The 25,218-nt window shown below is 44.2% G+C and overlaps 1 protein-coding gene across 1 annotated transcript in view; it reads left to right on the top strand.

The window, feature by feature from the left end:
- The window catches only part of LOC124789696 (echinoderm microtubule-associated protein-like CG42247), a 327,329-nt gene that overhangs the window by 167,711 nt on the left and 134,400 nt on the right, over positions 1 to 25,218 (top strand). Inside the window, exon 7 of the mRNA XM_047257139.1 lies at positions 14,999 to 15,148. Within this exon, the coding sequence (XP_047113095.1) occupies positions 14,999 to 15,148 (150 nt within the window). The remainder of the gene's footprint in view (positions 1 to 14,998; positions 15,149 to 25,218) is intronic.

Genomic DNA, 25,218 nt, shown 5'->3' with positions numbered 1-25,218 from the left:
GACTTACACCTTCTAGAGCACGTTGGGTGGCACGGGATACATGCGGACGTGCATTGTCCTGTTGGAACAGCAAGTTCCCTTGCCGGTCTAGGAATGGTAGAACGATGGGTTCGATGACGGTTTGGATGTACCGTGCACTATTCAGTGTCCCCTCGACGATCACCAGTGGTGTACGGCCAGTGTAGGAGATCGCTCCCCACACCATGATGCCGGGTGTTGGCCCTGTGTGCCTCGGTCGTATGTAGTCCTGATTGTGGCGCTCACCTGCACGGCGCCAAACACTCATACGACCATCATTGGCACCAAGGCAGAAGCGACTCTCATCGCTGAAGACGACACGTCTCCATTCGTCCCTCCATTCACGCCTGTCGCGACACCACTGGAGGCGGGCTGCACGATGTTGGGGCGTGAGCGGAAGACGGCCTAATGGTGTGCGGGACCGTATCCCAGCTTCATGGAGACGGTTGCGAATGGTCCTCGCCGATACCCCAGGAGCAACAGTGTCCCTAATTTGCTGGGAAGTGGCGGTGCGGTCCCCTACGGCACTGCGTAGGACCCTACGGTCTTGGCGTGCATCCGTGCGTCGCTGCGGTCCGGTCCCAGGTCGACGGGCACGTGCACCTTCCGCCGACCACTGGCGACAACATCGATGTACTGTGGAGACCTCACGCCCCACGTGTTGAGCAATTCGGCGGTACGTCCACCCGGCCTCCCGCATGCCCACTATACGCCCTCGCTCAAAGTCCGTCAACTGCACATACGGTTCACGTCCACGCTGTCGCGGCATGCTACCAGTGTTAAAGACTGCGATGGAGCTCCGTATGCCACGGCAAACTGGCTGACACTGACGGCGGCGGTGCACAAATGCTGCGCAGCTAGCGCCATTCGACGGCCAACACCGCGGTTCCTGGTGTGTCCGCTGTGCCGTGCGTGTGATCATTGCTTGTACAGCCCTCTCGCAGTGTCCGGAGCAAGTATGGTGGGTCTGACACACCGGTGTCAATGTGTTCTTTTTTCCATTTCCAGGAGTGTATTTACAATAGCATTACAGCCTCTTTGGCCCTAGTAAGACGAATAGGTAGCCATGGTTACTAAAGTGGCATCCTTGCTATCATCTTTGGTCCTAGTAAGACGAGTAGGTAGCCAAGGTTACTACAGTGGCGTCGTTGCCATCATCTTTGCGTTGATCGATAACAGTACATGATAGAGGGCCACACTGTTTAGGTCGCAGTAATTACCTTTTTACACAATATTTTATAAGCTATAAGATTTTAGCGTGTTTTATAAGTCCTATAGATGGTAAAATGACTTAAAGTAACTACCACGTTACTTTCTTAAGCGGCAGAAATGCAACTTACGTGACTGGCTATCCGTGACGTAATGCCGGAGACGGTGGGCGGGGCCTCATGTATTTAAATAGTGGCTGGTGTTCTTCACGTGCAGTACACCACCAGCCACAAACAAGAGAATTGCCATGCGCCATTGCTTCCGGCAGACTTTCACGGTATATCAGCGTTATTTACTGCTTGATGAATGTATGATTTCGTCCTTTATGTGTTCTTATCAATTCCTGTTTATTGTAGGTCCGAAGACGGTCTGATAAAAAGATCGAAAGCGGTCACCATTAAAAAACTTAAGCGATCAAGACTGCTTCCAGTTTATTTATAATAATGCGTTGGTCCACTTCTGGCCTTTATACAAGCAGTTATTCGGCTTGGCACTGATTGACATATTTGTCCTCCAGAAGGATATAGTGTCAAATTATGTCCAATTGGCCCGTTAGGTCGTCAAAATTCCGACCTTGTTGGGGGATCCTGTCCATAGTGCTCCAAACTTCTCAATTGGAGAGAGATCGGGCGACCTTGTTGGCCAAGGTGAGGTTGGGCCAGCATGGAGACAAGCTGTAGAAATTCGTGTGTGGAAGGCCATTATCTTGTCGAAATGTAAGCCCACGATGGCTTGCCATGAAGGTCAACAAAACAGGGAGTACGATATCGTTGACGTACCGTTGCGCTGCAAGGGTGCCGCGGATGACAACCAAAAAGGGTTCGGCTATAAAATGAAATGACACCCATGACCATCACTCCCGGTTGGCGGGCCGTACGCGGGGGACAGTCGTGTAGGTATCTCGCCGCTGCCCAGAGCGTCTCGAGACACGTCTTCTCTGGTCTGGGGACTTAGTTCGAAGTGAGACTCATCACTAAAGACAGTTCTACACCAGTCAATAAGATTGCAGACGAAGACGTGTCTGGAGACGTCCCGAACAGCGGTGGGATAACAACCTGACAGTCGCCCGGCATACGACCCGATAGCCAGGAGCGATGGTCTGGGATGACATTTCATTTCACAGCAGGAGCCCTTTCATCGTTATCCGCGACGTCCTTAAGGTACAGCGGTATGTCGACGATATTCTTCGCCCTGTTTTCAAATGGTTCAAATGGCTCGGAGCACTATGGGACTTAACTTCTGAGGTCATCAATCCCCTAGAACTTAGAACTACTTAAACCTATCTAACCTAAGGACATCACACACATCCATGCCCAGGATTCGAACCTGCGACCGTAGCGGTCGCGCTGTTCCAGACTCTAGCGCCTAGAACCGCTCGGCCACTCCGGCCGGCTCGCCCCGTTTTGTCGCCCTTCATGGTGAGCCATCCTGGGTCCACATTTCAGCAAGACAACGCCCGTACGCACACGGCGAGAGTTTCTGCTGCACGTCTTCGGCTTGCCAAATCCTACCTTGGCCAGCGACGCCGCCGAACCTCTTCTCGATTGAGAACATTTATAGCGTTACTGGCAGGGTCCTTCAACCAGCTCATTAGTTTGATGATCTAATGCGCCATTTCGACAGAACTTGGCACGATATCCCACAGGTGGACATCCAACGACTATATCAATCAATACCAAGCCCAGTTACTGCTTGCGTAAAGGCCAGAGGTGGAACAACCCAATATTCACTTCCTCAGTTTGCGAAGCTTTTTCTCATGAATAAATAATCTAATTTTTCTGAAATTGTAATAATTTCTTTGTCAGTACATCTGCATCACGTCTATCGTTTTCAGTTCCATTCGGATAATTCCCTCGTGGTGCGTCGTTTAGCGTGTATATTAGTACAGCATAGCTGTTTCATAGGGGAGGGGGGAAGGGAGACAGCGATAGAGAGCGAGCGAGACAGAGAGAGAGAGAGAGAGAGAGAGAGAGAGAGAGAGAGAGAGAGCGTTAGGAGAGATGGGAGCGATGATTTTGTTGTTTTGTCCCCTTCCCCAAATCAACCAACCAAACAGAGACGGAGGGAGTGAGTGAGAGAGAGAGAGAGAGAGAGAGAGAGAGAGAGAGTAGTTCGACAAATCAAAAATGTGTGTCTGCTGGAAATGTAGTTTCACATCTGGAACAACCTGAGATGCTGTACGCGTGTGAGTACTTGTTTCTTACCTCATATTAGAGTGAACCTGAACTCCACCGACAAACATTTCGTAGTCTGCTTAGATATATTTTTCTGAGTATTTTTGCTGTAGTGGAGAGAACAGTGGAAGTAGAAAGTGACTGGGGTTGGTGCGGGTGTAAATACTCATAAAGTCTTAAATAATTTTTTTACCATTCCCAACAACTCTGAGAACATACACGAAACCAAGCAACTATGGTATTCAGCGCTCAGTTTTCCAAAATGCTAAACTTAGTATCCAACACAATAAAAGAAACGGTAAAATAACCCGCCTCTTTTAATGTACCCAATCTTACAATGAAGGGGGCAAGAAATAGTATATAAAATATAAATACCAAACTGTAAAAGGACAGAAAGAAAACACGCAATAATCTATTTTATAAGGGGACCGCGCCTACTCGTTATCACTGATTTCGTCCAAATTTACTTATGTGGAGGGCTTGGCCAGACATGAAATTGACAGAAGTGGGGGCTTCGAACGGCCAGGCATTTAGAGAAAATATCCATTTCGCGCAGGTCGGCCGAAGCACGAGTCATACACGTTAGTCTAGCTTCCACGCAGTGGCTGGCGCAGCAGAAAGAGGGGAGAACGGTACTCCGACGGTCGTGGGTCGATTTCAGATTTAAATATTTACCTTTCTTAGACTGAAAAAAGGAGAATTAGTGTTCAATTATTGTAAGTACAATATATGAGTGACGCGCCCCACTGTTACAGGGAAAAGAAAGAACCAGCGGAAAAATGCTCCTATCGGAGCACACAAAAGGAAAATATACTCCAGTTTAAAATGATCTAGCTGAAATATGCACTGCAGTCTAGCGGTAGCGTCTCTGATTGGTAACCAAAGCGTCCTCGGCCCCTTGTTAGAACCCCGCCATCCCTTAAATTTCGAATAAAAATCATCAGCAATGGCGGCCGAAGACGTCTGGCATAAGAAGTCACCATCATTCAACCAACGGCCTTGTGAGCGAGGGCGGAGAAGCAGACAGAGGTCCAGGGCACTCTCTTGCCTTTAGGATGGGAAACTGCCCCTAAGAGCGGAAGAATCAGCAATGATCAACGGCATGAGGATGCAGAAGGCAATGGAAACCACTGCATTAAAGACACACACAGGAAGTGTAGCCTGTAGTTAAAAGAGTGTCATGATGATTGCTCCATTGGCAACGGATTTCAGACTAGTACCCCATTTGGATCTCCCAGAGTGGACTGCCACCGGGGAGGTGACCATGAGAAAAAAATTGAATAAGCAACGAGAAGATAAAATTCTGCAAGTCACGGCGTAGAATGTCAGAAATTTGAACATGGTAGAGAAGCTACGAAATCTGAAAAGGGAAATGTTAAGGCTCAAACTGGATATAGTGGGGGTCAGTGAAGTGAAATGGAAAAAAGACAAGGATTTCTGCTCAGATGAGTGTAGGGTAATAACAACAGCAGCAAAAAATGTCGTAACGGGACAAGGATTCGTTACAAATAGGAAGCTAAGACAGAGAGTGAGTTACTGTGAACAGTTATAGGGCTGTCCTCGTCAGAATCGACAGCACACCAAGCCCGACAACGATAGCTCAGGTATACATGTCGACATCGTAAGCTAAAGATGAAGATACAAAGAAAGTATATGAGGAAATTGAACAGGTAATTCAACACGTAAAGGGAGATGAAAATCTAATAGTTATGGGGGATTGGAATGCGGTTGTAGGGAAGGAGTAAAAGGAAGGCTTACGGGCGAATATGGGCTCGGTAATAGGAATGCGTTCGGCAATAAATTTCAGCTAGTAATAGCGAATACTCTGTTCAGACATCACAAGACGAGGGTGTTCCCTTGCTTACATCATGGTCAGGCAGAGATTCCAAAATCAGATACTGGTTGTGAGGCGTACCCAGGAGCAGATATAGAATCAGATCACAATTTAGTAGTCATGAAGAGTAGGCTGAAGTTTAAGACATTAGTCAGGAGGAACCAATGCGCAAAGAAGTGGGATGCGGAAGTACTAACAAATGAAGAGATACGCTTGAAGTTCTCTGAGACTAAAAATACCGGGATAAAGAATACCTCAACAGGCAGTTCACTTGAAGAGGAATGGATATCTCTAAAGAGGGCAATAACAGAAGTTGGAAAGAAAGACATAGGTAAGAAAAGGTAACTGCGAAGAAACCGTGAACGACAGAAGAAATACTTCAGTTGGTCGATGAAAGAAGAAAGTACACAAAATATTCAGGGAATTTCAGGAATAGCCGGCCACGGTGGCCGAGCGGTTCTAGGCACTTCAGTCCGGAACCGCGCAACTGCTATAGTCGTAGGTTCGAATCCTGCCTCGGACATGGATGTGTGTGATGTCCTTGGGTTAGTTAGGTTTAAGTAGTTCTAAGTTCTAGGGGACTGACGACCTCAGATGTTAAGTCCCGTAGTGCTCAGAGCCATTTGAGCCATTTGAATTTCAGGAATACAGAAATACAAGTCACCTAGGAATGAAATAAATAGGAAGTGCAGAGAAGCTAAGGCGAAGTGGCTGCATGATAAATGTGAAGAAGTCGAAAAAGAAATGACTGTCGGAAGAATTGATTCAGCATATAGAATTTCAAAACAACATTCGGTGAAACTAGACAAGGGTGGTAAAATTAAGAGTACAATGGGAATTCCACTGCTAAATGCAAGGGAGAGAATAGATAGATGGAAAGAGTACATTGAAGGCCTCTATGAGGAGAAAGACTTTGCTGATGACATGATAGAAGAAGAAAGGGAAGAGATAGGGGATCCAGTATTATAATCAGAATTTAAAAGAGCTTTGGAAGGTTTAAGATCTAATAAGGCAGAAAGGATAAATAATATTCCATCAGAATTTCTAAAATCGTTGGGGGAAATGGCAACAAAACGACTGTTAACGTTGGTGTGCAGAATGTGTGAGTCTGGCGACATACCATCTGGCTTTCGGAAAAATATCATCCACACAAATCCTAAGATTGCAAGAGCTGACAAGTGCGATAATTATCGCACAATCAGCTTAACAGCTCATGCATCCAAGTCGCTGACAAGAATAATATACAGAAGAACGGAAAAGAAAATTGTGGATGTGTTAGATGACGATCAGTTTGGCTTTAGGAAAGGTAAACGTACCAGAGAAGCAATTATGACGTTGTAGTTGACAATAGGAGCAGGACTAAAGAAAAATCCAGACACGTTCATATTGTTTGTAGACTTGGAAAAAAGCGTTCGACAACGTCAAGAGATGGAAGATTTTCGAAATTCTGAGAAAAATAGCGGTGCACTATAGTGAAAGATGAGTAACGTACAATATGTACGAGAGACAAAAGGGAAGAATAAGAGTTCAAGTCCAAGAACGAAGCGCCCGGATTTAAATGGGTGCAAGACAGCGATGTAGTGTTTCGCCCCTACTGTTCATACTACACATCGAAGAAGCAATGATGGAAGTAAAAGAAAGATTCAACAGCTGGATTGAAGTTCAAGGTGAAAGTATATCAATGATAATATTCGCGGTAACATTGCTATCCTCAATGGAAGTGAAGAAGAATTACAGTATCTACTGAAAGAATGAACCGTCTAATGAGTTCAGAATATGGACTGAGAGTAAATCGAATAAAGACGAAGGTAATGAGAAGTAGCAGAAATGACGACAGCGAGAAACTTAACATCAAGATTGATGATCACGAAGCAGATCGTCCAGGCAGCAAATTAACCCATAATGGACGGAGCAAGGAGGACATAAAAAGCCGATTATCACTGGCAAAGAGGGCATTCCTGGCCAAGAGAAATCTGCTACTATCGAACATAAACCTTATTTGAGGAAGAAACTTCTGAGAATATAGGTTTGGAGCACAACATTGTATGGTAGTAAAAAAAGGACCGTGGAAAACCGGTGAAGAAGAGAATCGAAGCATTTGAGATGTGGTGCTACAGAAGAATGTTGAAATTTAGGTGGACTGACAAGGAAAGAAGGTTCTTTGAAGAATTGGTGAAGAAAGGATTATATGGAAAGTACTGACAAGAAGAAGGGACAGGATGGCAGAACATCTGCAAAGATATTGCGGAATAACTTCCATGGTACTAGGAGGAACTGCAGAGGGTAAAAACTGTAAAGGAAAACAGATTGGATTACATTCAGCAAATAATTATGGACGTAGGTTGCAAGTGCTACTCTGAGATGAAGAGGTCGGCACAGGAGAGGCCAGTTCATACATCGTAGCGCCTACTGCATCGTCATCCCACTTCACATCCCACCAACATGGGATGCTTGCATCACAGGACATATATTCACAAGGAAAACCTACGTCGTCTGTGTTGTCAACACAAATATTTACCATCGGCCACAACACAACACAACATCAGGTCTCCTGCAACGGCCGCCAGGGACCGCAACCCGTCCGCGGAGCCTGCGGAACACCTTCACCAGAGGTCGCAGCTAGCCCAGGAACTACTTCGATACGCCAAGCACGTGGTCGCAAATAGTTCCGTCAGATACATCCGCCAAACCGGCTTGATAGGGCGGCGCACTGTTGGCAAAAGGCAGTTCGATGCACTGCTTGGAAGTATACAGAGCTGCCACCCTGGCAGCCATGGCCAGACGCTTTTTCTACGCTATGTGATCAAAAGTATCCGGACACTTGGCTGAAAATGACTTAAAAGTTCGTGGCGCCCTCCATCAGTAATGCTGGAATTCAGTATGGTGTTGGCCTTGATGACAGCTTCCACTCTCGCAGACATACGTTCAATCAGGTGCTGGAAGGTTTCTTGGGGAATGGCAGCTGCACTGAGGAGAGGTATCAATGTCGGTCGGTGAGGCCTAGCACGAAGTCGGCGTTCCAAAACAATCCAAAGGTGTTCTATAAGATTCAGGTCTTTGTGCAGGCCAGTCCATTACAGGGATGTTATTGTCGAGTAACCAATCCGCCACAGGCCGTGCATTATGAACATGTGCTCGATCGTGTTGATAGATGCAATTGCCACCCCCGAATGGCTCTTCGGAAGTGGGATGCAAGAAGGTGCTTAAAACATCAATTTAGGTGATTAAAACGTCAACAAGGGGTGCAAGCCCCGCCTCCCTCCCCGCAATGAATAACACGGCCACCCCATAACCTCACCACCGCCGAATTATACTGTTGGCATTACACACACTGGCAGACTACGTTCAGCGGGCATTCGCCATACCCACACCCCGCCATCGGATAGCCACATTGTGTACCGTAATTCGCCACTCCACACAACGTTTTTCCACTGTTCAATCGTCCAACGTTTACGCTCCTTACACCAAGCGAGGCGTCGTTTGGCATTTACCGGCGTGGTGTGTGGCTTATGAGTTTTCTCACCTCCCGCCGAACTGTCATAGTACTTGCAGTGGATCCAGATGCAGTTTGGAACTATTGTGTGGTGGTCTGGATGGATGTCTGCCTATTACACATTAATACCCTCTTCAACTGTCGGCGGTCTCTGTCAGCCAACAGACGAGGTCAGCCTGTACGCTTTTGTGCTGTACGTGTCCCTTCACGTTTCCACTTCCCTATCACATCGGAAACAGTGGGCCTAGGGATGTTTACGAGTATGGAAATGTCGCCTAGAGACGTATGACATAAGTGACACCCAATTACCTGACCACGTTCGAAGTCCGTGAGTTCCGCGGAGCGCCCCATTCTGCTTTCTCACGATGTCTAATGACTACTGAGGTCGCTGATATGGAGTTCCTGGCAGTAGGTGCCAGCAGAATGCACCTAATATGAAAAACGTATGTTTTTGGTGGTGCCCGGTTACTTTTGATCAGGTAGTGTAGCTGGCCGATCTCTTGCAGATGGACTTGGTATAGTCGAAGAACATCTTGACATTGTAGAATTGTTTTATTGTGATCTCCCCCCATGAAGAGGCGGGGCTTTTCTATTATTAATGATTATATTATATTTGTGACGATCAGCATTTGGGATCGAGTCTGTTCTTCTTTTGGAGATTGTATTATTGTTTAGTTTTGGTGAGTCTAATAAATTGTTTTCACACTTGTGTTTTCCGAATTTCTATTCTGCCAGCGCAGATACTCTAATGATAGACAGTGGATGTGGTATAAAACGAGTGAAAAAGACGACTACAGTGTGAAAGAAAGAGAGGGACGCAGTGGACAGTGACTGAACAGTGCTAAGAAAAGAGTTAATAAGACAGTGCCATTGACAGAGGAATAAAGAGTAGGAGAAAGCGGAAGCGGTTCAGGGCGAATGATAATGAGAGACAGAGTCTATGACAATGACAACGGGGAAGAGAGAGAGGGTGACAGTGAGAAGAGACAGCAGCAGCGTGAAGGATTGAATGAGATAGTAACAGTGAGAGATGGCAAGTGGGCGACAGAGAGAGGAGACAGCAGTAGTAGAACAGAACTAAGGAGACTGTGGTTCTGAGACAGGAGACAGTGACAGTTAGAGGTACTCAAAGAGATAATGATAATGAATTGGGCTGAACGAGTGACTGAGAATGGGAAGTGAGTGTGGGTGGAGATAAGCGACTTATAGTGATGGGCTAGTGGGTGTGAGCGAGTTACAGTTAGGGGAGTCAGAGGTGAGTTGTATGTTAAAAAAAAGCGCCAATATGTTCGCAGCCCAAAACTTTTGGAAAATTTTTTAAAGGAGCTGAGGAAGGTATAATGAGACAGCTGATAGCCTACTTTTCAGTCAGGGGCATTTAAGCATGAGCGTATTCGCCTTTTTGTGCTCCGATAGGCGCATTATTCTGCTGATTACGTGGTTGTTTCTACAGAAAAACAAACTTAATTTGCATTCATAATAGGTTCTCTGTCATCGCACAGTTTGGCAGCAAATCATGCGTAAAGCATCATGTCGCCAAATACTGGTGAAAGTAACTGGTGATATACAGTGCAATGTATTGTGGTGAAGTCAAGTCGTAATGTGATTCGTTTTTTCTCCATAGATGAGATAAGAGCAGTTTTAAAGTTTTTGATGTACCTGATCATAAAAACAGACATCATAGGGTTGCACTAGCGGAGTGCATTTGGGTGGAATCACTTTAATGTTGCACGATGGCAGTCCTTCATCTTGAAAAGCCTTGTCGTATAACTGTGAAGATTTTTGCCTTTCTCGCGAGTCAGTTAAAGGAAGAAATTTCTTCTCTTGAGCATGAGTCAAAAATTATTTGCATAGGGGCGTTGTAAGTTCCAGGTTTTGATGAACTAATGACGACATATCTATATTTCGCCGTAACTCGTCCACCGTTTTTGAATTCTCTGCCCAAAAGAAACAGGACTCGTAGGCAAAAATTTTCGAAAAGAGCTGTAGGACACTGCGCTGTATACTAGTGGGTTACTTTGTTCATATTTCGGTCAGTTTGCCGTGTAAGTAACGTAATAATGGAAAACTAAACAGAAGTTTCCGCATAGTGTCTCAACCCTCTGGTCTGTAGTTCTGTAGTTTTTACATTCCACCAGTCGCTACCTGAAATATATACTAACATAAATGGCTCATATCGCGCCCGACCCTCGCCAAAAACGCAATTTTTTCTAACGCTTGGCCGTCTTAACCCCTTATTTCTGTCACTTTCATTTCTGGCCAAGCCCTGCATGTACCGTAAATCTGGACGAAGTCTGTGGTAACAGCTAGGAGCGGTCCCATGGTTAGTCCAGAATATCAACGCCTAAAACATATGTAACCAAATCCGACACTCTAACAAACACTAAATAAGGATTTATGAAGGGACTACAAATCAGCGTTAATACGCCATCCCAATCGACCCTCTGCTGGGCACAATAAATGAAAACAACAAAACAACGAATGCTAGCTACAAGAAGAGATTAAAATTTCACTGAAAACATCAACAATAAATAAATTTTTAATTTCAACGCACTGATGCCTGCAGGAGCCCTGCCACAGTTGAAATTTGTGATCTCTTGGTATTTTAACTTGGCCAACCCAGACACACTCATCTGAGCTACAAGACTACACTGATCACATGCAGCACAACTTCCGGTAACTGTCACAGCCGAAAACATACTATAGCTAACAACACTACACGCTGTGTTCACTGGATCCATGAAGTCAAGCACCGCCCACAGGTCCACACTCGAACAATTCCCTGCTGTTGACAGCAAGCCACCGCCGTCCCCGACTGCCTCGCTGTTCTGGTCCACTTCTTTCTACTTTGCTATGTCCAGCCGGCTGCCCTCGTCGGAAACTGCTAGTTGTGTTGCTTCTAGCTGGCCATCTTCTACGTGCCTCCACTCTGCCAAGAGTCCACGTGATGACAGCGACTGCCTATCCTCCATCTACACGAGGCCGTTGTCACCAGTAAATCCCGGTGGGCAGATAAACAAGGTCGGCTGGCGCGCTATGCGTAGCTTGACATCAAACAGGGAATCTCGTCCGGCGCTTTCCATGTTGTTGTTGACAGTTCACTGCCATACGCCAGACTGCTACTCGCTGTGACAGCGAGGCACTCCACGCCTCGTCTCAATGCGGCGAGCAGCTGTTTTCCTGTAGCAGACGCGTTTTGCCGCAGAGGAAGGGAACATTAGTACTGCCGTCAACAGCTAGGTGTGGAGATGGAAACGACTGTGACACGAATCGCTAATTCACAGCACACTGTACATGTGGCCCAAGGCCTGTAGCTGGTCGATACAGGGTAATTGCATTTCGTTTGATTCCTTACCTCCATTTATTTATTCGTGTTTCTGCATTTCACTGAAAGTATCTGCACAACGGTGCGAATTGTGACGGTAAGCATAGGAAATAAACATGTTCAACACTACGTTGAGCTATGGTAAAAAGTACATATTTCATCTGAGAGTTGCTGCATTACTATTTTTTGTTAAAATTACACACCTCAACGGATTTCAGCCACAGTCATCTACAGAACCACTTTTAAAATTCGGTAGACTGTATTTTTTAGTTCTCATGTACAGGGTGATTATAATTAAAGTTAAACTTTCAAACCACTGTGGAAATAACGCCACTGGTCAGAATGACGTCAAATTGCGAGGGGATATTATCGGAGAAGGGGGAAAACGTATGGTAAAAGAAAAACAAATAGTTACAAAATGTAGCAATAGATGGCGCTTGACATATCCTGCCAGATGGAAGTGGGCTTCGTCTGTCCACAAAATCTTCCACGACCAGTCATTGTCCACTTGCATGCGAACAAGAAATTCTAAAGCAAAGGTCTCTCTTGCTGCCAGGTCAACAGGAAGCAACTCGTGCACACGGGTAATTTTGAATGGATAGCAAAGAAGGATGCTTCGTAGGATTTTACGCACCGTGCTCGCCGGTATGACCCATGCTTGGGCAATTCTCCGTGGACTACACGTTTGCACACCACCACTCGTCTCCTCCTGCATCGCTGTGACCACTGCTTCCACTGGCATCGAATCAATTCGTTTCCTCCCTCTACCAGGTTGCACACCAAAAGAACCCGTCTTTTCGAATTTCCGAATCATTTTCCCAGACCCAGGGCAGTTACTGGACCAACGCCTTTTTCAAACGTTTCAGTGTCCGGAACTTCTGCCAGAGTGGCGTGTGCACAGTCGTCATTCTTGTAATACAGCTTTACAAGCAGAGCGCGGTCCTGCATCGAGACAGTCATGGCGAACGTCGCAGACGCGAAAGGAGGAAAAGCCGCGTGCCCGGCGTGTTTCTACCAACTTCAGTGGTTCGTGAGCATGACAGGTGTATTCATTTACGTATTCTGACACATACAGCGGCACCTATTGATCAATTTTCGTACTATTTTTTTTTCTTCTGCCATACGTTTTCCTCCTTCTCCGTTAATATTCCGTTACAATTTCACCTCATTCTGACCAGAAGCGTTATTTCTACAGCATTTTGAAAGCCTAACTTTAATTATAATCACCCTGTACATTTGTACCAGAGACTAGTCTATGGCACAAGTGTACATGAGAACTGACAAGAAACAGTGTAACGAGATTTTAAATGCGATTCTGAACACGGATGTGAGCGAAACGCATTAAGGTGTGTAATTTTAGAAAATAAAAAAAAATATAGCGATCAAGATGGACATTTATATTGACTTGTATTGTGTATCTTGGTATTTGCATATTACAGGTTTTATCACTGCCGTGGAGGTATTTTCACAAATAAAAAGAAAATTGGGGTAAAAAGCCGAAAAAATAATTATGAAAAATCCGCCTCGATTGCACAAACTACCTGGTGTTTACCTAGGTTTTAGCGTGGGTAACCACGCCTTCTTCAGAACAACTATAAAACAGCTTGCCTAAATAGGCATAGTCAAAGGCTAAAGTCAACACCTACAGCAGCAAGACCCGATAAAATTTTTTTATAAGTACACGGTACATATACCTTTGACATTGTGCGGTGCTGTTGCTCGGCGGCTGCCGCTGGGTCCGGTGTTGAACTCTCGATCAGCGTCAGCATACCTGTAACAGTTAGGTTCATCATTGTTTTTGTGTCCGATAGGTCATATATCGGATGAACAGTGTAGGGTGATATTGGCGATTTCTTTGTGCGTCAGTGGGTGAGCTCGTCGGTTTCCCTGCTGTGGCCTGTTGGTTGGCTCTAATAGCAGCTGGTATATCCAGTCAACGTTGCTGATATGCAGGGGCCTGCCGACGTTTGTCGCTTCTTGGTGTATGTTAGCTTGCTATAGATGGTTATGCCATAGCTAGTAATGTCTTTGGCCGCTTATGCTTCCACCTATAATTGATAGTTGTGACAGCAGGCTAGCACCCACTGACGCTTTTATACACGGCCTACAGGGGGCGCGCCTGGTACGACGCGGTCCAATTCCGCGTACAATAGGCCGCCGTTTCCTCAGCGCCTTCTCTGGTCTTGCGTTCCGCATCTTCGTTCCGGCGTTTGTTGTCTCGCCAGAATGGTAGCAGCTCTCTTCTTTGCATTACTGATCGAACACTGTTGTTGAAGATTTGTACCATCATCAGGATACGAACCGTTTAGCTACAGCTGGAGCTGCACAGTTTTTCGTCTACGACTGGCAGTTAATCCTTTCAGACCCGATTTTTTGCTGGACGAAGAAAGCTCCTCCTTCGTTCCGTAATGCTCTTAGAAGATTTTTTAATGATTTTAAATGCAAGATTTATACAAAAATATGTACCTGTTTTCAAAACATGCTTTGTACACTTGGCTTCTTTTTATGGGCTAAAATAACTAATTCTGCAATATTCATCGTTGTAATAAATAAACTGATCATTCTGTAAATACTATGCACTATAACACTAACAATGATATTCGTACACACAGTGCAATATAACTACCCAAACACTTCCGTGTATTCTGGCAGTCACAAGCTGCTGCGTACTGCTACATCGTCTTTTTGATATTTCATGGTGAAGCTCAACAGTTGGCAGCACTTGTACATGATAAAAAATATTGAACATTCACAAATGGGTACATGAGTTTTCCACTGGGAAATATATTTCTGTTCCACGAAAGAGACAGTAAAATCTAACGTACGTAATTGTGGCTAGTGGGTCTAAAAAGTTTAATACTAAAAGTACGCAAGCAGTGAAGTTGGTAGTGTTCATTACCTGTGGTGTGGTGTGATGTATAGAATGCCCTTGACAGTGACGTCAGATACGGGTACCGCGGCACGGACTCTCACCGGAACCTGTGGGTGCTGCCGACGGGGGAGATGCTGTACTACGTGGCCGCAGTCGCCGTGCTCTACGACCGGGACGAGGACTGCCAGCGGCACTACACGGGGCACACCGAGGACATCCTCTGGTGAGTACCCAACATCCTAACAGTGCACTCAACGGTGTTATGTAGATCATTTGCCTTTTGGATCAATTCACTTCGTACAACAGTTACTCAGTAAGAAGATTGTACCCTCCAAATACTATTCTAGAAGGTCTATGGCTGCTATAACGTCTACAAATTCAAACCAACGTTTCCAAATCACAAATATCCTTAGATGAAAGAGCATAAGGCAGTGATGCAGTCTTTCTCCCCTACTGTTCAACCTATACTTCGAAAAGCAATCACAGAAATGAAAGAAGTATTCAGATGTGGGATTAAAATTTATGGTAACTTAAGGCCAATGGTATGCAACCGCCTTGCCACAGTGGATACACCGGTTCCCGTCAGCTCACCGACGTTAAGCGCTGTCGGGCGGGGCCGGCACTTGGATGGGTGACCATTCGGGACGCCATGCGCTGTTACCATTTTTCGGGGTGTACTCAGCCTCGTGATGCCGATTGAGGAGCTACTCGACCGAATAGTAGCGGCTCCGGTCAAAGAAAACCATCATAACGACAGGTAGCGCGGTGTGCTGACCCCACGCCCCTCCTATACGCATCCTCCTCGGAGGATGACACGGCGAACGGATGGTCTCGGTGGGCCACTTGTGGCCTCAAGACGGAGTGCTATTGACCAATGGTAAGGTTTACTGATGACACTGCTATACTTAGCGAACGTTAGAAGGACTTACAATAGCTGTTTGGATTGGTATATTGAACACAGAATATCGACTAATTGTAATGCAAAGAAAACAGGTAATTAAAGTAACGAGAAGTAGCATGAATGAGAGTAGCGATAAGCGGAACACCAAAATTGTGGCGCATGTAGTAGATGATGTGAAGCAAAATAACACATGATGTACGAAGCAAGGTGGACATACCAAACTTACTACACAGGCAAAGAAGGCATACCTCACAAGAAGAATGCTACTAGCATCAAATGCCTTTATTTGAGAAAAAATTACTGTGAATTTACAACATTGTGTTTAAGTGTGTCATGGAATAGGGGAAAGAAGTAGAGAATGGCTAAGGAAAACAATATGTGGAAAATACGGACTGGAAGAGGGGCAGTCTGATGTGTTATGATAGCAGGGAATAACATAAATGGTGTATAAGGAGCCGTAGTGGAGAAAAGAGTGTAGGCCAAAACAGAGACTGGAGAACAAACAACAAATGATCAAGGTCGTTAGTCACAATGGCTACTTTGAGATGAATTTGACACAGGATAGAAAGTTAAGGCGAGCGATATTAGACAGTCAAAGGGCTGATCACGAAAGAATGTGTGCTATCCAGATTTAAATTTCAGGTGGTTTCACTAAAGCCCAGTACTGGGTAGATCCTTCAAAAAGAACACCATCAACTCGTTCCCCACCCTTTTCCGGCCAGAGCTTGTATTTCGTCTAGAGGAAGTTATAGCCTAACCGCCCCATCTAGCTACACAATATGTCGGTGTCCCACTGTTGTTGTCCCAACTATCCAGACACCTATTACTGGACATTAACATAGTGTGTGTGCAGCCTTCACCTTCACAGCGGCGCGAACTCTGGTGCACGATACTTCCAATAAGGTGTCTGAAGATCTGTGGAGGAGTGGCAGCACACACTCCTTCAAGAGTCGAAACCAGAGAAGGTAGTGAAGTTGGAAAGTGAGATCTGGAGTGAAGTCGTCGTTAAAACTCATTCCAAAAAGCAGTCCACTGGTTTCATATCGCGAATCTGGGCAAGGCCAATCCATTTCAGGAATGTTATTCTCCACAAACTATTCCACAAACACACTGATTTATTATAGGGTGCATTGTCACACTGATACTATCATTGTCATCGAACTGTTCCTCTACTGTGCGCAGTACACAGTATTGAAATCATTTTCGTATTCTTCTGCATTTAGAGTTTTCCTAAGTGCAATAAGGGAACTCCACCCCAAACCACGGAAACACCCCAATAGCGTAACACCATCCCCTCCGTACTTCACTGTTGGAGTTACATGCGACGGCCCTTTGCTGTTCCTTATCTATATAAACGATTTGGGACACAATATGAGCAGTCATTTTCGGTTGTTTGCAGATGACGCTGTGTTTATCAACTAATAAAGCCGTCAAAAGATCGAAACAAACTGCGAAACGATTTAGAAGAAATATCGGAATGGTCCGAAAAGTGGCAGTTGACCCTAAATAACGAAAAGTGTGAGGTCATCCACATGAGTGCTAAAAGGACCTCGTTAAACTTCGGTTACAAGATAAATCAGTCTAACCTAAAAGTCGTAAATTCAATTAGATACCTAGGTATTACAATTACGAACAACTTAAACTGGAAGGAACACATAGAAAATGTTCTGGGGAAGGATAACCAAAGACTGCGTTTTATTGGCAGGACACTTAGAAAATGTAACAGATCTACTAAGGAGACTACCTACACTACGCTTGTCCGTCCTCTTTTGAATCCTGCTGAGCGGTGTGGGATCCTTACCAGATAGGACTGAACGAGTACATCGAAAAAGTTCAAAGAAAGGCAGCACGTTTTGTATTATCGCGAAATATGGGAGAGAGTGTCACAGAAATGATACAGGATTTGGGCTGGACATCATTAAAACAAAGGCGTTTTTCGTAGCGAGGGAATCTTCTCACGAAATTCCAATCACCTACTTTCTCCTCCGAATGCGAAAGTACTTTGTTGACACCGACCTACACAGGAACGATCACCACGATAAAATAACGGAAATCAGAGCTCGTACGGAAAGATGTAGGTGTTCAGTCTTTCCGCGCGCTATACGAGATTGGAATAATAGATAATTGTGAAGGTGGTTCGATGAACCCTCTGCCAGGCACTTAAATTTGATTTGCAGAGTATCTGTGTAGATGATTCAAATGGCTCTGAGCACTATGGGACGTAACATCTGAGGTCATCAGTCCCCTAGAACTTAGAACTACTTATACCTAACTAACCTAAGGACATCACACACATCCACGCCCGAGGCAGGATTCGAACCTGCGACCGTAGAGGTCGCGCGGTTCCAGACGGAAGCGCCTAGAACCGTTCGGCCACAACGGCCGGCTATCTGTGTAGATGTCGATGTAAAGATGATGTTTTCCATGCACTCGCCAAAGCCAATTTCTCACATGGAATTGCCACAGGGTATGGCGTGATTCACCACTTCACATCACTTGTTTCCAGTTATTCATTGTCCAGTAGCATCGTCCTTTACCCTACCTCAAGTGCAGCATTCCACTGACTACAGAAATTGTAGCTTATGAGAAGCTACCCGACGGTTGTAGCTCATTCTACGCGATGTCATAGTGCTAACTGGACTGCAGGTAACACTTTGAAACTCACGAATGATTTCTTCAGCTGATTTCATGTGACTTTTCGTAACCATCATCCACAATGCTCGACAGTCCCTGTCTTTCAGTACATGGAAATCTGGCTGCTCTTAGTTTAGCTGTTGATGTTCCTTCGCGTTTCTGCTTCACACTTACATCGTCAACAGTCGACTTGGACAGCTTTAGGAGTGTTGTAATTCCCTGAATGGATTTGTTGCTCGGGTGACATCCTATGACTAGTCCACGTTCGAAGACACCAAGCTTCGTTTACCATTGCCGCCTCCGCCTTTAGCGACATCTAGCGGTCATCTCAGCATTATCTAGGGGTGTCCAGATGCTTTTGATTAGGGAATGTATTACCCCACATACTTAGCCTGCAGACCCAATTAACATCAACTTGTATTGACGATGGTGACGAGCAGTGATGAAAACATCTTAACATTTTGCCAACAGGACAGTGAATATCCGAGGATGCTCGCGTCTTATGAGCGAAACCAATCAAACAGTACGCCACGTGAGGCGGTTTGTTTCTACATCAACCGTCTATAGCATTCTCCAATACCGTCTTATTGTCGTACAGGCAGTTGTTTACTATGTCCACATTATGCTGCTCTCCTGATCGTCATGTGATAATGTTGCGCAGTACTGCCACAATAAGAATACATTAAGTTTTCACGTTACTTGCTTTATGTTTATCGTCTCACTGCCGTTTTGGATACTTCTCTATAATACATGGTAAATAGTAAAACTTTTTATCCACGACGACATATATAAACATGATGGGTTAACATCTCGTCTACAATAAGGGAATTAGGCGAACGTAAGTTATGATTCGAAAATTATACTACAGAATATCATGAATGGCTTCTCCATACGAGTTGTTCCGTCATTCGTCTGAAGTTATTTAGGGAAACCACGACGAATACAAATCTGGATGGCTGGATGGTGACGATGGTAAGAAGTTCATTCCTTTCGGATGTGAGTCCAATGTCTTAGCCACTGGTAACGACACCGAGAGAAGCACATAAACCTCCGTAAGAACACATCATGAAAGGTGTTGCATAACACGAGACGGGCTACTTTTAAAATTTCGTGAACTTAATAACACTGCTCCCTGCACGCAAATCTTGCAAACAGCACGATAACGTCGGAGCGGTGGGTGGGGGAGAGGGAAGGGGTTATTAGGGCACAACAGTAGCAGAGCGGAAATCAGTTTTTTTCTGCTGTGGGTAGAGCGAGAACGATGAAACTGGGAGTGCTGGAGGGGGGAAGGAGGGAGGGGGGGATTGCGAATCGAACGTGAAAGCAAAGTCAAATACTCAAATGTACTCCCTATAGGAAGCATTACGAAATGTAACTGCGGGTGTAGAATTAGACGGTACTTAACTGTAAAACACAGTAATTACTAGTGTTATTTTTCACGTTTAAAGCCTCTGTTTTCTCGCTCGCACACAAAAATATAGTTATCAGCTCTTTCGATTTTTTAAATTTTGCTGCTGGTGTTATTATCAGTTGCTTCGGGGCTTCAGATAATTCTTAGGTTCACAACCAGTCAGATTTTTCTGTTGTTACGAACCTTTATTGAACGTCGCCAAAGTAGAAATAAAATACTTTCAACTCAATGACTCAATGCAACATACAGAGTTACGATCTGTGCAGTCCAGCTGACGTGAATCACAAACAAGTTTCAAACTAGGAGACGAAGTCAATCTCGATTCAGTTATACGTTGTTAAAAGTCAATTCTCTAGGCCAGTTTGAGATTGTTCTGAAAGGTTTCTTTCATTCATGTCGTCGGATGACCGAGTTGGGTTACACTTTATCTAAACAATCCAAGACAAAATGTTGCTTTCAGAACACATTTTGTAAAACTTTTGTGGAACCAGTCAACATGATAAACCAGAGATCATGAAAATACTGTAATAAAGCATAAAAATGAACAATATTAAGTTTTGTAAGCAAAATTAGTGTAATAGATGGGATCAAAGTTGATTAAGCCTTTTTTCCTTTATTTCTGTTTCTCCACTTAATCAGTAGCTTTTTCTGTTGGTTACTTTCGATAATATCCAACATAATTTCTGGAATACATGTGGTTCCGTATTTCAAATTTTTAATTTTCAGTATCAACCTAACGTTAGTAGTATGTGAGTAAGCACATATTTTCCATTTATTTTGTACCTTTATTTCATAGCTCGTTGGATACGCTGGATTCCGTCATTTGAGGATTTAATTTCTGACAATTAAATTAGAAAGGTGGCATCCATATTGATGTTAATCATGTCGTAAGATGTACACATTCTAAAGAAATGTGCTTACCGTTTAAGCATCAAACTAATTTTATCTTCAAAGTCATATTGAGTGGAAGACTATCAAACGTTAGTTTTATGTGCTTCCGTCACATTATGTTTTTAGAGGACGACAAGCCAAAAAAATCCAGAATTAGTTGTATAAAAATGGCAATTTCAGAAACTTGTCCACTTCTGCAAAAGAGTTATCGTTTTACACTGTATTGTACCAAAAGAAGCTGTAGGATTCTAAGATTTAGGGAGATGGATAGCTTGATAACTTATTGGACAGCTGCATCAAGTCGTGTTCCTGTTAGCCAATAACATTTAAATTTTTCGTTTTAAGATTGCTTATTTGGGAAAGTCACATCTCAGTTCCTCCATGCCATAGTGTACCTCTTTCCAGTTCTGGTTACGCAAAAAACCATCAGCTTTCCTGCAGCTTCACATGTAGCGATTTTTTCTTTATTTTATAGCCTTCGTCGCCCCTTGCTACAATGCACATACATTTAGCATTTCGTCAGTTCGGCCGGCCGGAGTGGCCGAGCGGTTCTAGGCGCTACAGTCTGCAGCCGACGACCGCTCCGGTCGCAGGTTCGAATCCTGCCTCGGGAATGGATGTATGTGATGTCCTTAGGTTAGTTAGGTTTAATTAGTTCTACGTTCTAGGCGACTGATGACCTCAGAAGTTAAGTCGCATAGTGCTCAGAGCCATTTTTTCATCAGTTCACTTCTGCAACACCCCAATTAAAGTGTCTTCAATTTCTTATTTAAATGTTTCATCACTGTCGTCGTCAGTTTCATATAAAACTGTGCACCAAACATATAGTATCAGAAATCTCTCTCTCTTTTCTTTTCTGATTAATTAGCAAACAACGCCTGAGAAATAAATGGAAAATTCTGTTTAAGAAATTCAGAATCAGTTGAATTTTCTTTTTCAAAAGTAACCGTCACGACCGTTTATTGCGGACAGCCTATAGATTTACTCCTTTTCAGGTTCTACGATATGGGAATAGATATGTTTAAAGTCACATATGGAATGCATTAGGTCTATTTTCTAATTTTTAATAATACTTTCACATGTCATGAATATATTTCTCATTTACTTAGGACGCTGTCACGTAGCTGATCACGTAACTTTCCTTAGAGCATCACTTGTACTTTCTCCATACTGTACTGTTACATCCTTGCCATTTAGACAAACTGCAGTAGGTATGGATAACTTCACGCGTTTTATTTTCTAAGTCTTTTAGTATTACACTCCTGTAATTTGTTTAAAGTGGTACTCTTTTATTCTTGCTTCGAAGTATTGCATATGAAGATAATCTATGTACCACATTGAAATTGGTTACATAATAAAACATATAGTTAGCGGCCCAGGCGGTGTTTCGTCTTTACAAAACAGCGGTCAATATTCCTCTAAAAATCTATGTCTTCAGTTGCGAAATTAAAGTCCAGTTGGGCAAATTCATCATTACGAGCCGCGTTGAGGGGCCGCGTGGTTTAGGGCGCCATGTCACGGACTGCGCGGCCCCTCCCGCCGGAGGTTTGAGTCCTCCCTCGGGCATGGGTGTGTGTATTGTTCTTAGTATGAAGTTAGTTTAAGTTAGCTTAAGTAATGGGTAGGTCTAGCGACCGGTGACCACAGCAGTTTGATCCCTTAGGAATTCACACACATTTGAACAGCCGGCCGATGTGGCCGAGCAATTCTAGGCGCTGGAACCGCGTGACCGCTACGGTCGCAGGTTCGAATCCTGCCTCGGGCATGGTTGTGTGTGATGCCCTTAGGTTAGTTAGGTTTAAGTAGTTCTAAGTTCTAGGGGACTGATGACCTCAGATGTTAAGTCCCATAATGCTCAGAGCCATTTGAACCATTTGAACATTTGAACATCTGAACATCATTACGAAACCAACGCAATCATGCCCGAAACTATACACAAACCTACCGTCTATGGCGGATCTGTAATTTCGTCTTTGGAGGCGGACGGGATGGAATAAAAGGCATCTCACTTGAATCCTTGAACGTCAACTAAACGTAGACTTCAAATGTCCATACCGGCAACGATGCGCAGTTGTGAAGACACTCGCATTTGGATCAGGATTTTAACTCCAATCAGATCCGGATAAGGTTCTTTCTGGTTCCTCAAAATCTTCTCAGGCTAATACTTGAGTCATGCTTTTATCAACATCATAGCCTCCTCAGACCACGTGCAACTGAGCTAGTCCTGTGGAGTTAGTAGCACCTATGTCTTCGTCTCACAATTCTTTATTCTGGTGGGAGGAAATTGTGGTTACGGAAATCGTCAGGTTAAGGACAAAACTAAAGAGCGACGCTCAGAAACTTTCTTTGTAGCTTCCTCAGGAGGGTTCGAAAGTAAATTACTGGAAAAGATGGACACCGTTTGAAAGCTCAATGCATCAACAATGATGAAACAACACAATTAAAAGAACATACTAGAAAAAGACAGGAATTCTAAGTCAACAAATCGTAGTAATGCTACTGCTCAACTCTTCACGGACTAACGCAGAGCTTCATATAGTCAGTATATCTCACATACTTTCATATTCACCTCAAATACCATCTTGCGCAATTGACAGGACATTGACGTTAAGGTCTTAACAACGACCTGAAAATTGATTTCTGGAAGAAAATTCTACCCCTGCAGCGAAGTCCGAACAAAAGGGGTTTTTCCTTGTATATTAGAAATGTATGCTATACTGTGTCGATGTGTTAGTTCTGATTTCCCTTGCGCGGAGAGTTGAATATTTTCCTCTGCAGTCTCTGGCAGAAATCTTTGAAGATGGGAGAGCTTTTATCAGGCTAGAAAATTGTTAGGAGAAAGATACTAACGGAAATACTTCGGAATAGGTGAAAGAATTACGTGACGAAAAATTGGGTCAAGTTACAGCACCTTTTTCAGTTTTTATTTTTTCCTTGAAGCTTCTTCGGTAGAAAGATTGTGTCGTACCATATCGTGCCGTTACGAAAGTTCGTGCTCGTCGAAACCTTATAATCTTCCCGCTACCAGATGCTCACGATGTGATATACAAGATTACCTTGCAGAGAAATTCCCTCCAGGAAATGGGATTACCTTCCGGCGAATTCTTCACGCTGCCTTCGGCGTTATTCGATGCTACGTTTACACAGCACGCTACTGAAACAGTAGGGTGACCGTTCTAAATGTTGATGTTTATTTTCTTTCGTCTGTATATTGGTTCTTCTATTAATGCCAAGAACTATTTCGTGCTGAGCGTATATGCGTACACACTTTTCTGTACCCTATTTTCCACAAAATATTATTTCCTTGCGGTCTACTTCTCATGTTATTAGTCTATATTCAACTCGAATTAAGTAGCAACCAAAAACGAAAATATGTCATTCTAATTGTGAAGATTCAGCAACTAAAGCAACCTAATGATTAAATTTTTATTTTTAACTTTTATACCGCATGTCGGTGTTTAAGAAGTGCAGTAAACTTCGACTTCGTTTACTCTATTACCCCATTTGCTACTGCAGTTACAACTTTTAAAAGTTTACTTTGTCTTTATCACAACGCATTTTGACAATTAACTCTCGTTGTGAAATACTTTTCTTAAATTACCTTTGACGTGTTAAACGTAGTGCTTGCTGTATCTACTACTGTCATTGGTTCTGGTGGTATCGGCGATTATTAGTATGGAAATGTGTTGCACCTGGATACATTTCTCAGTCTTCAGCCACCTTTGTACACTGAGGCGACAAAATTCATGGAATACCTCCTGATATCACGTCGTACCTCCTTTTACCCGGCACAGTGCAGCAAGTGGCACGAACTCTAAGTAGCACGAACTCAACAAGTCGTTGGAAGTCCCCTGCAGAAATACTGAGCCATGCTGCCTCAACAGCCGTCCATAAAAGCGAAAGCCGATGCAGGATTGTGCGTACGAAAAGACCTGTCGATTACGTCCCATAAATGTTCAATGAGAATCATGTCGGGCGATCTGGGGGACCAAATCATTCACTCGAACAGTCCAGAATGTTCTTGAAACCAGTCGTGAACAAATGTGGCCCAGTGACAAGCACCGAACATAAATATTTCCAGTCAGTGATCTGTTCAATTGGACCAGAGGACCCAGTCCATTCCATGTAAACACAGCCCACACCTTTGTGGAGCTACCACCAATTGCTTAGTGCATTGTTGACAATTTGGGTCCATGGATTCGTGGGATCTGCGCCACACTCGAACCCTACCATCAGCTATTAACAACTGAAATCGAGACTCGTCTGACCAGACCAGCCGTCTAGGGTCCAACCGATACGGTCACGACCCCAGCGGAGGAGCTGCAGGCGATGTCGCGTTGTAGCAATTATCGCCAAATTTCGGCCCACTGTGGCAACTGATAAGTTCGTCGTACGTCTCACATCGATCTCTGCGGTTTTTTCACGCAGTGTTGCTTTCCTGTTATTACTGACAACT

Source organism: Schistocerca piceifrons, chromosome 3 (assembly GCF_021461385.2).
Source record: "Schistocerca piceifrons isolate TAMUIC-IGC-003096 chromosome 3, iqSchPice1.1, whole genome shotgun sequence".
NCBI classification, from domain to species: domain Eukaryota; kingdom Metazoa; phylum Arthropoda; class Insecta; order Orthoptera; family Acrididae; genus Schistocerca; species Schistocerca piceifrons.
The sequence above is the reverse complement of the archived record's forward strand: the minus strand, read 5'-3'. Positions and strand labels throughout refer to the sequence as shown.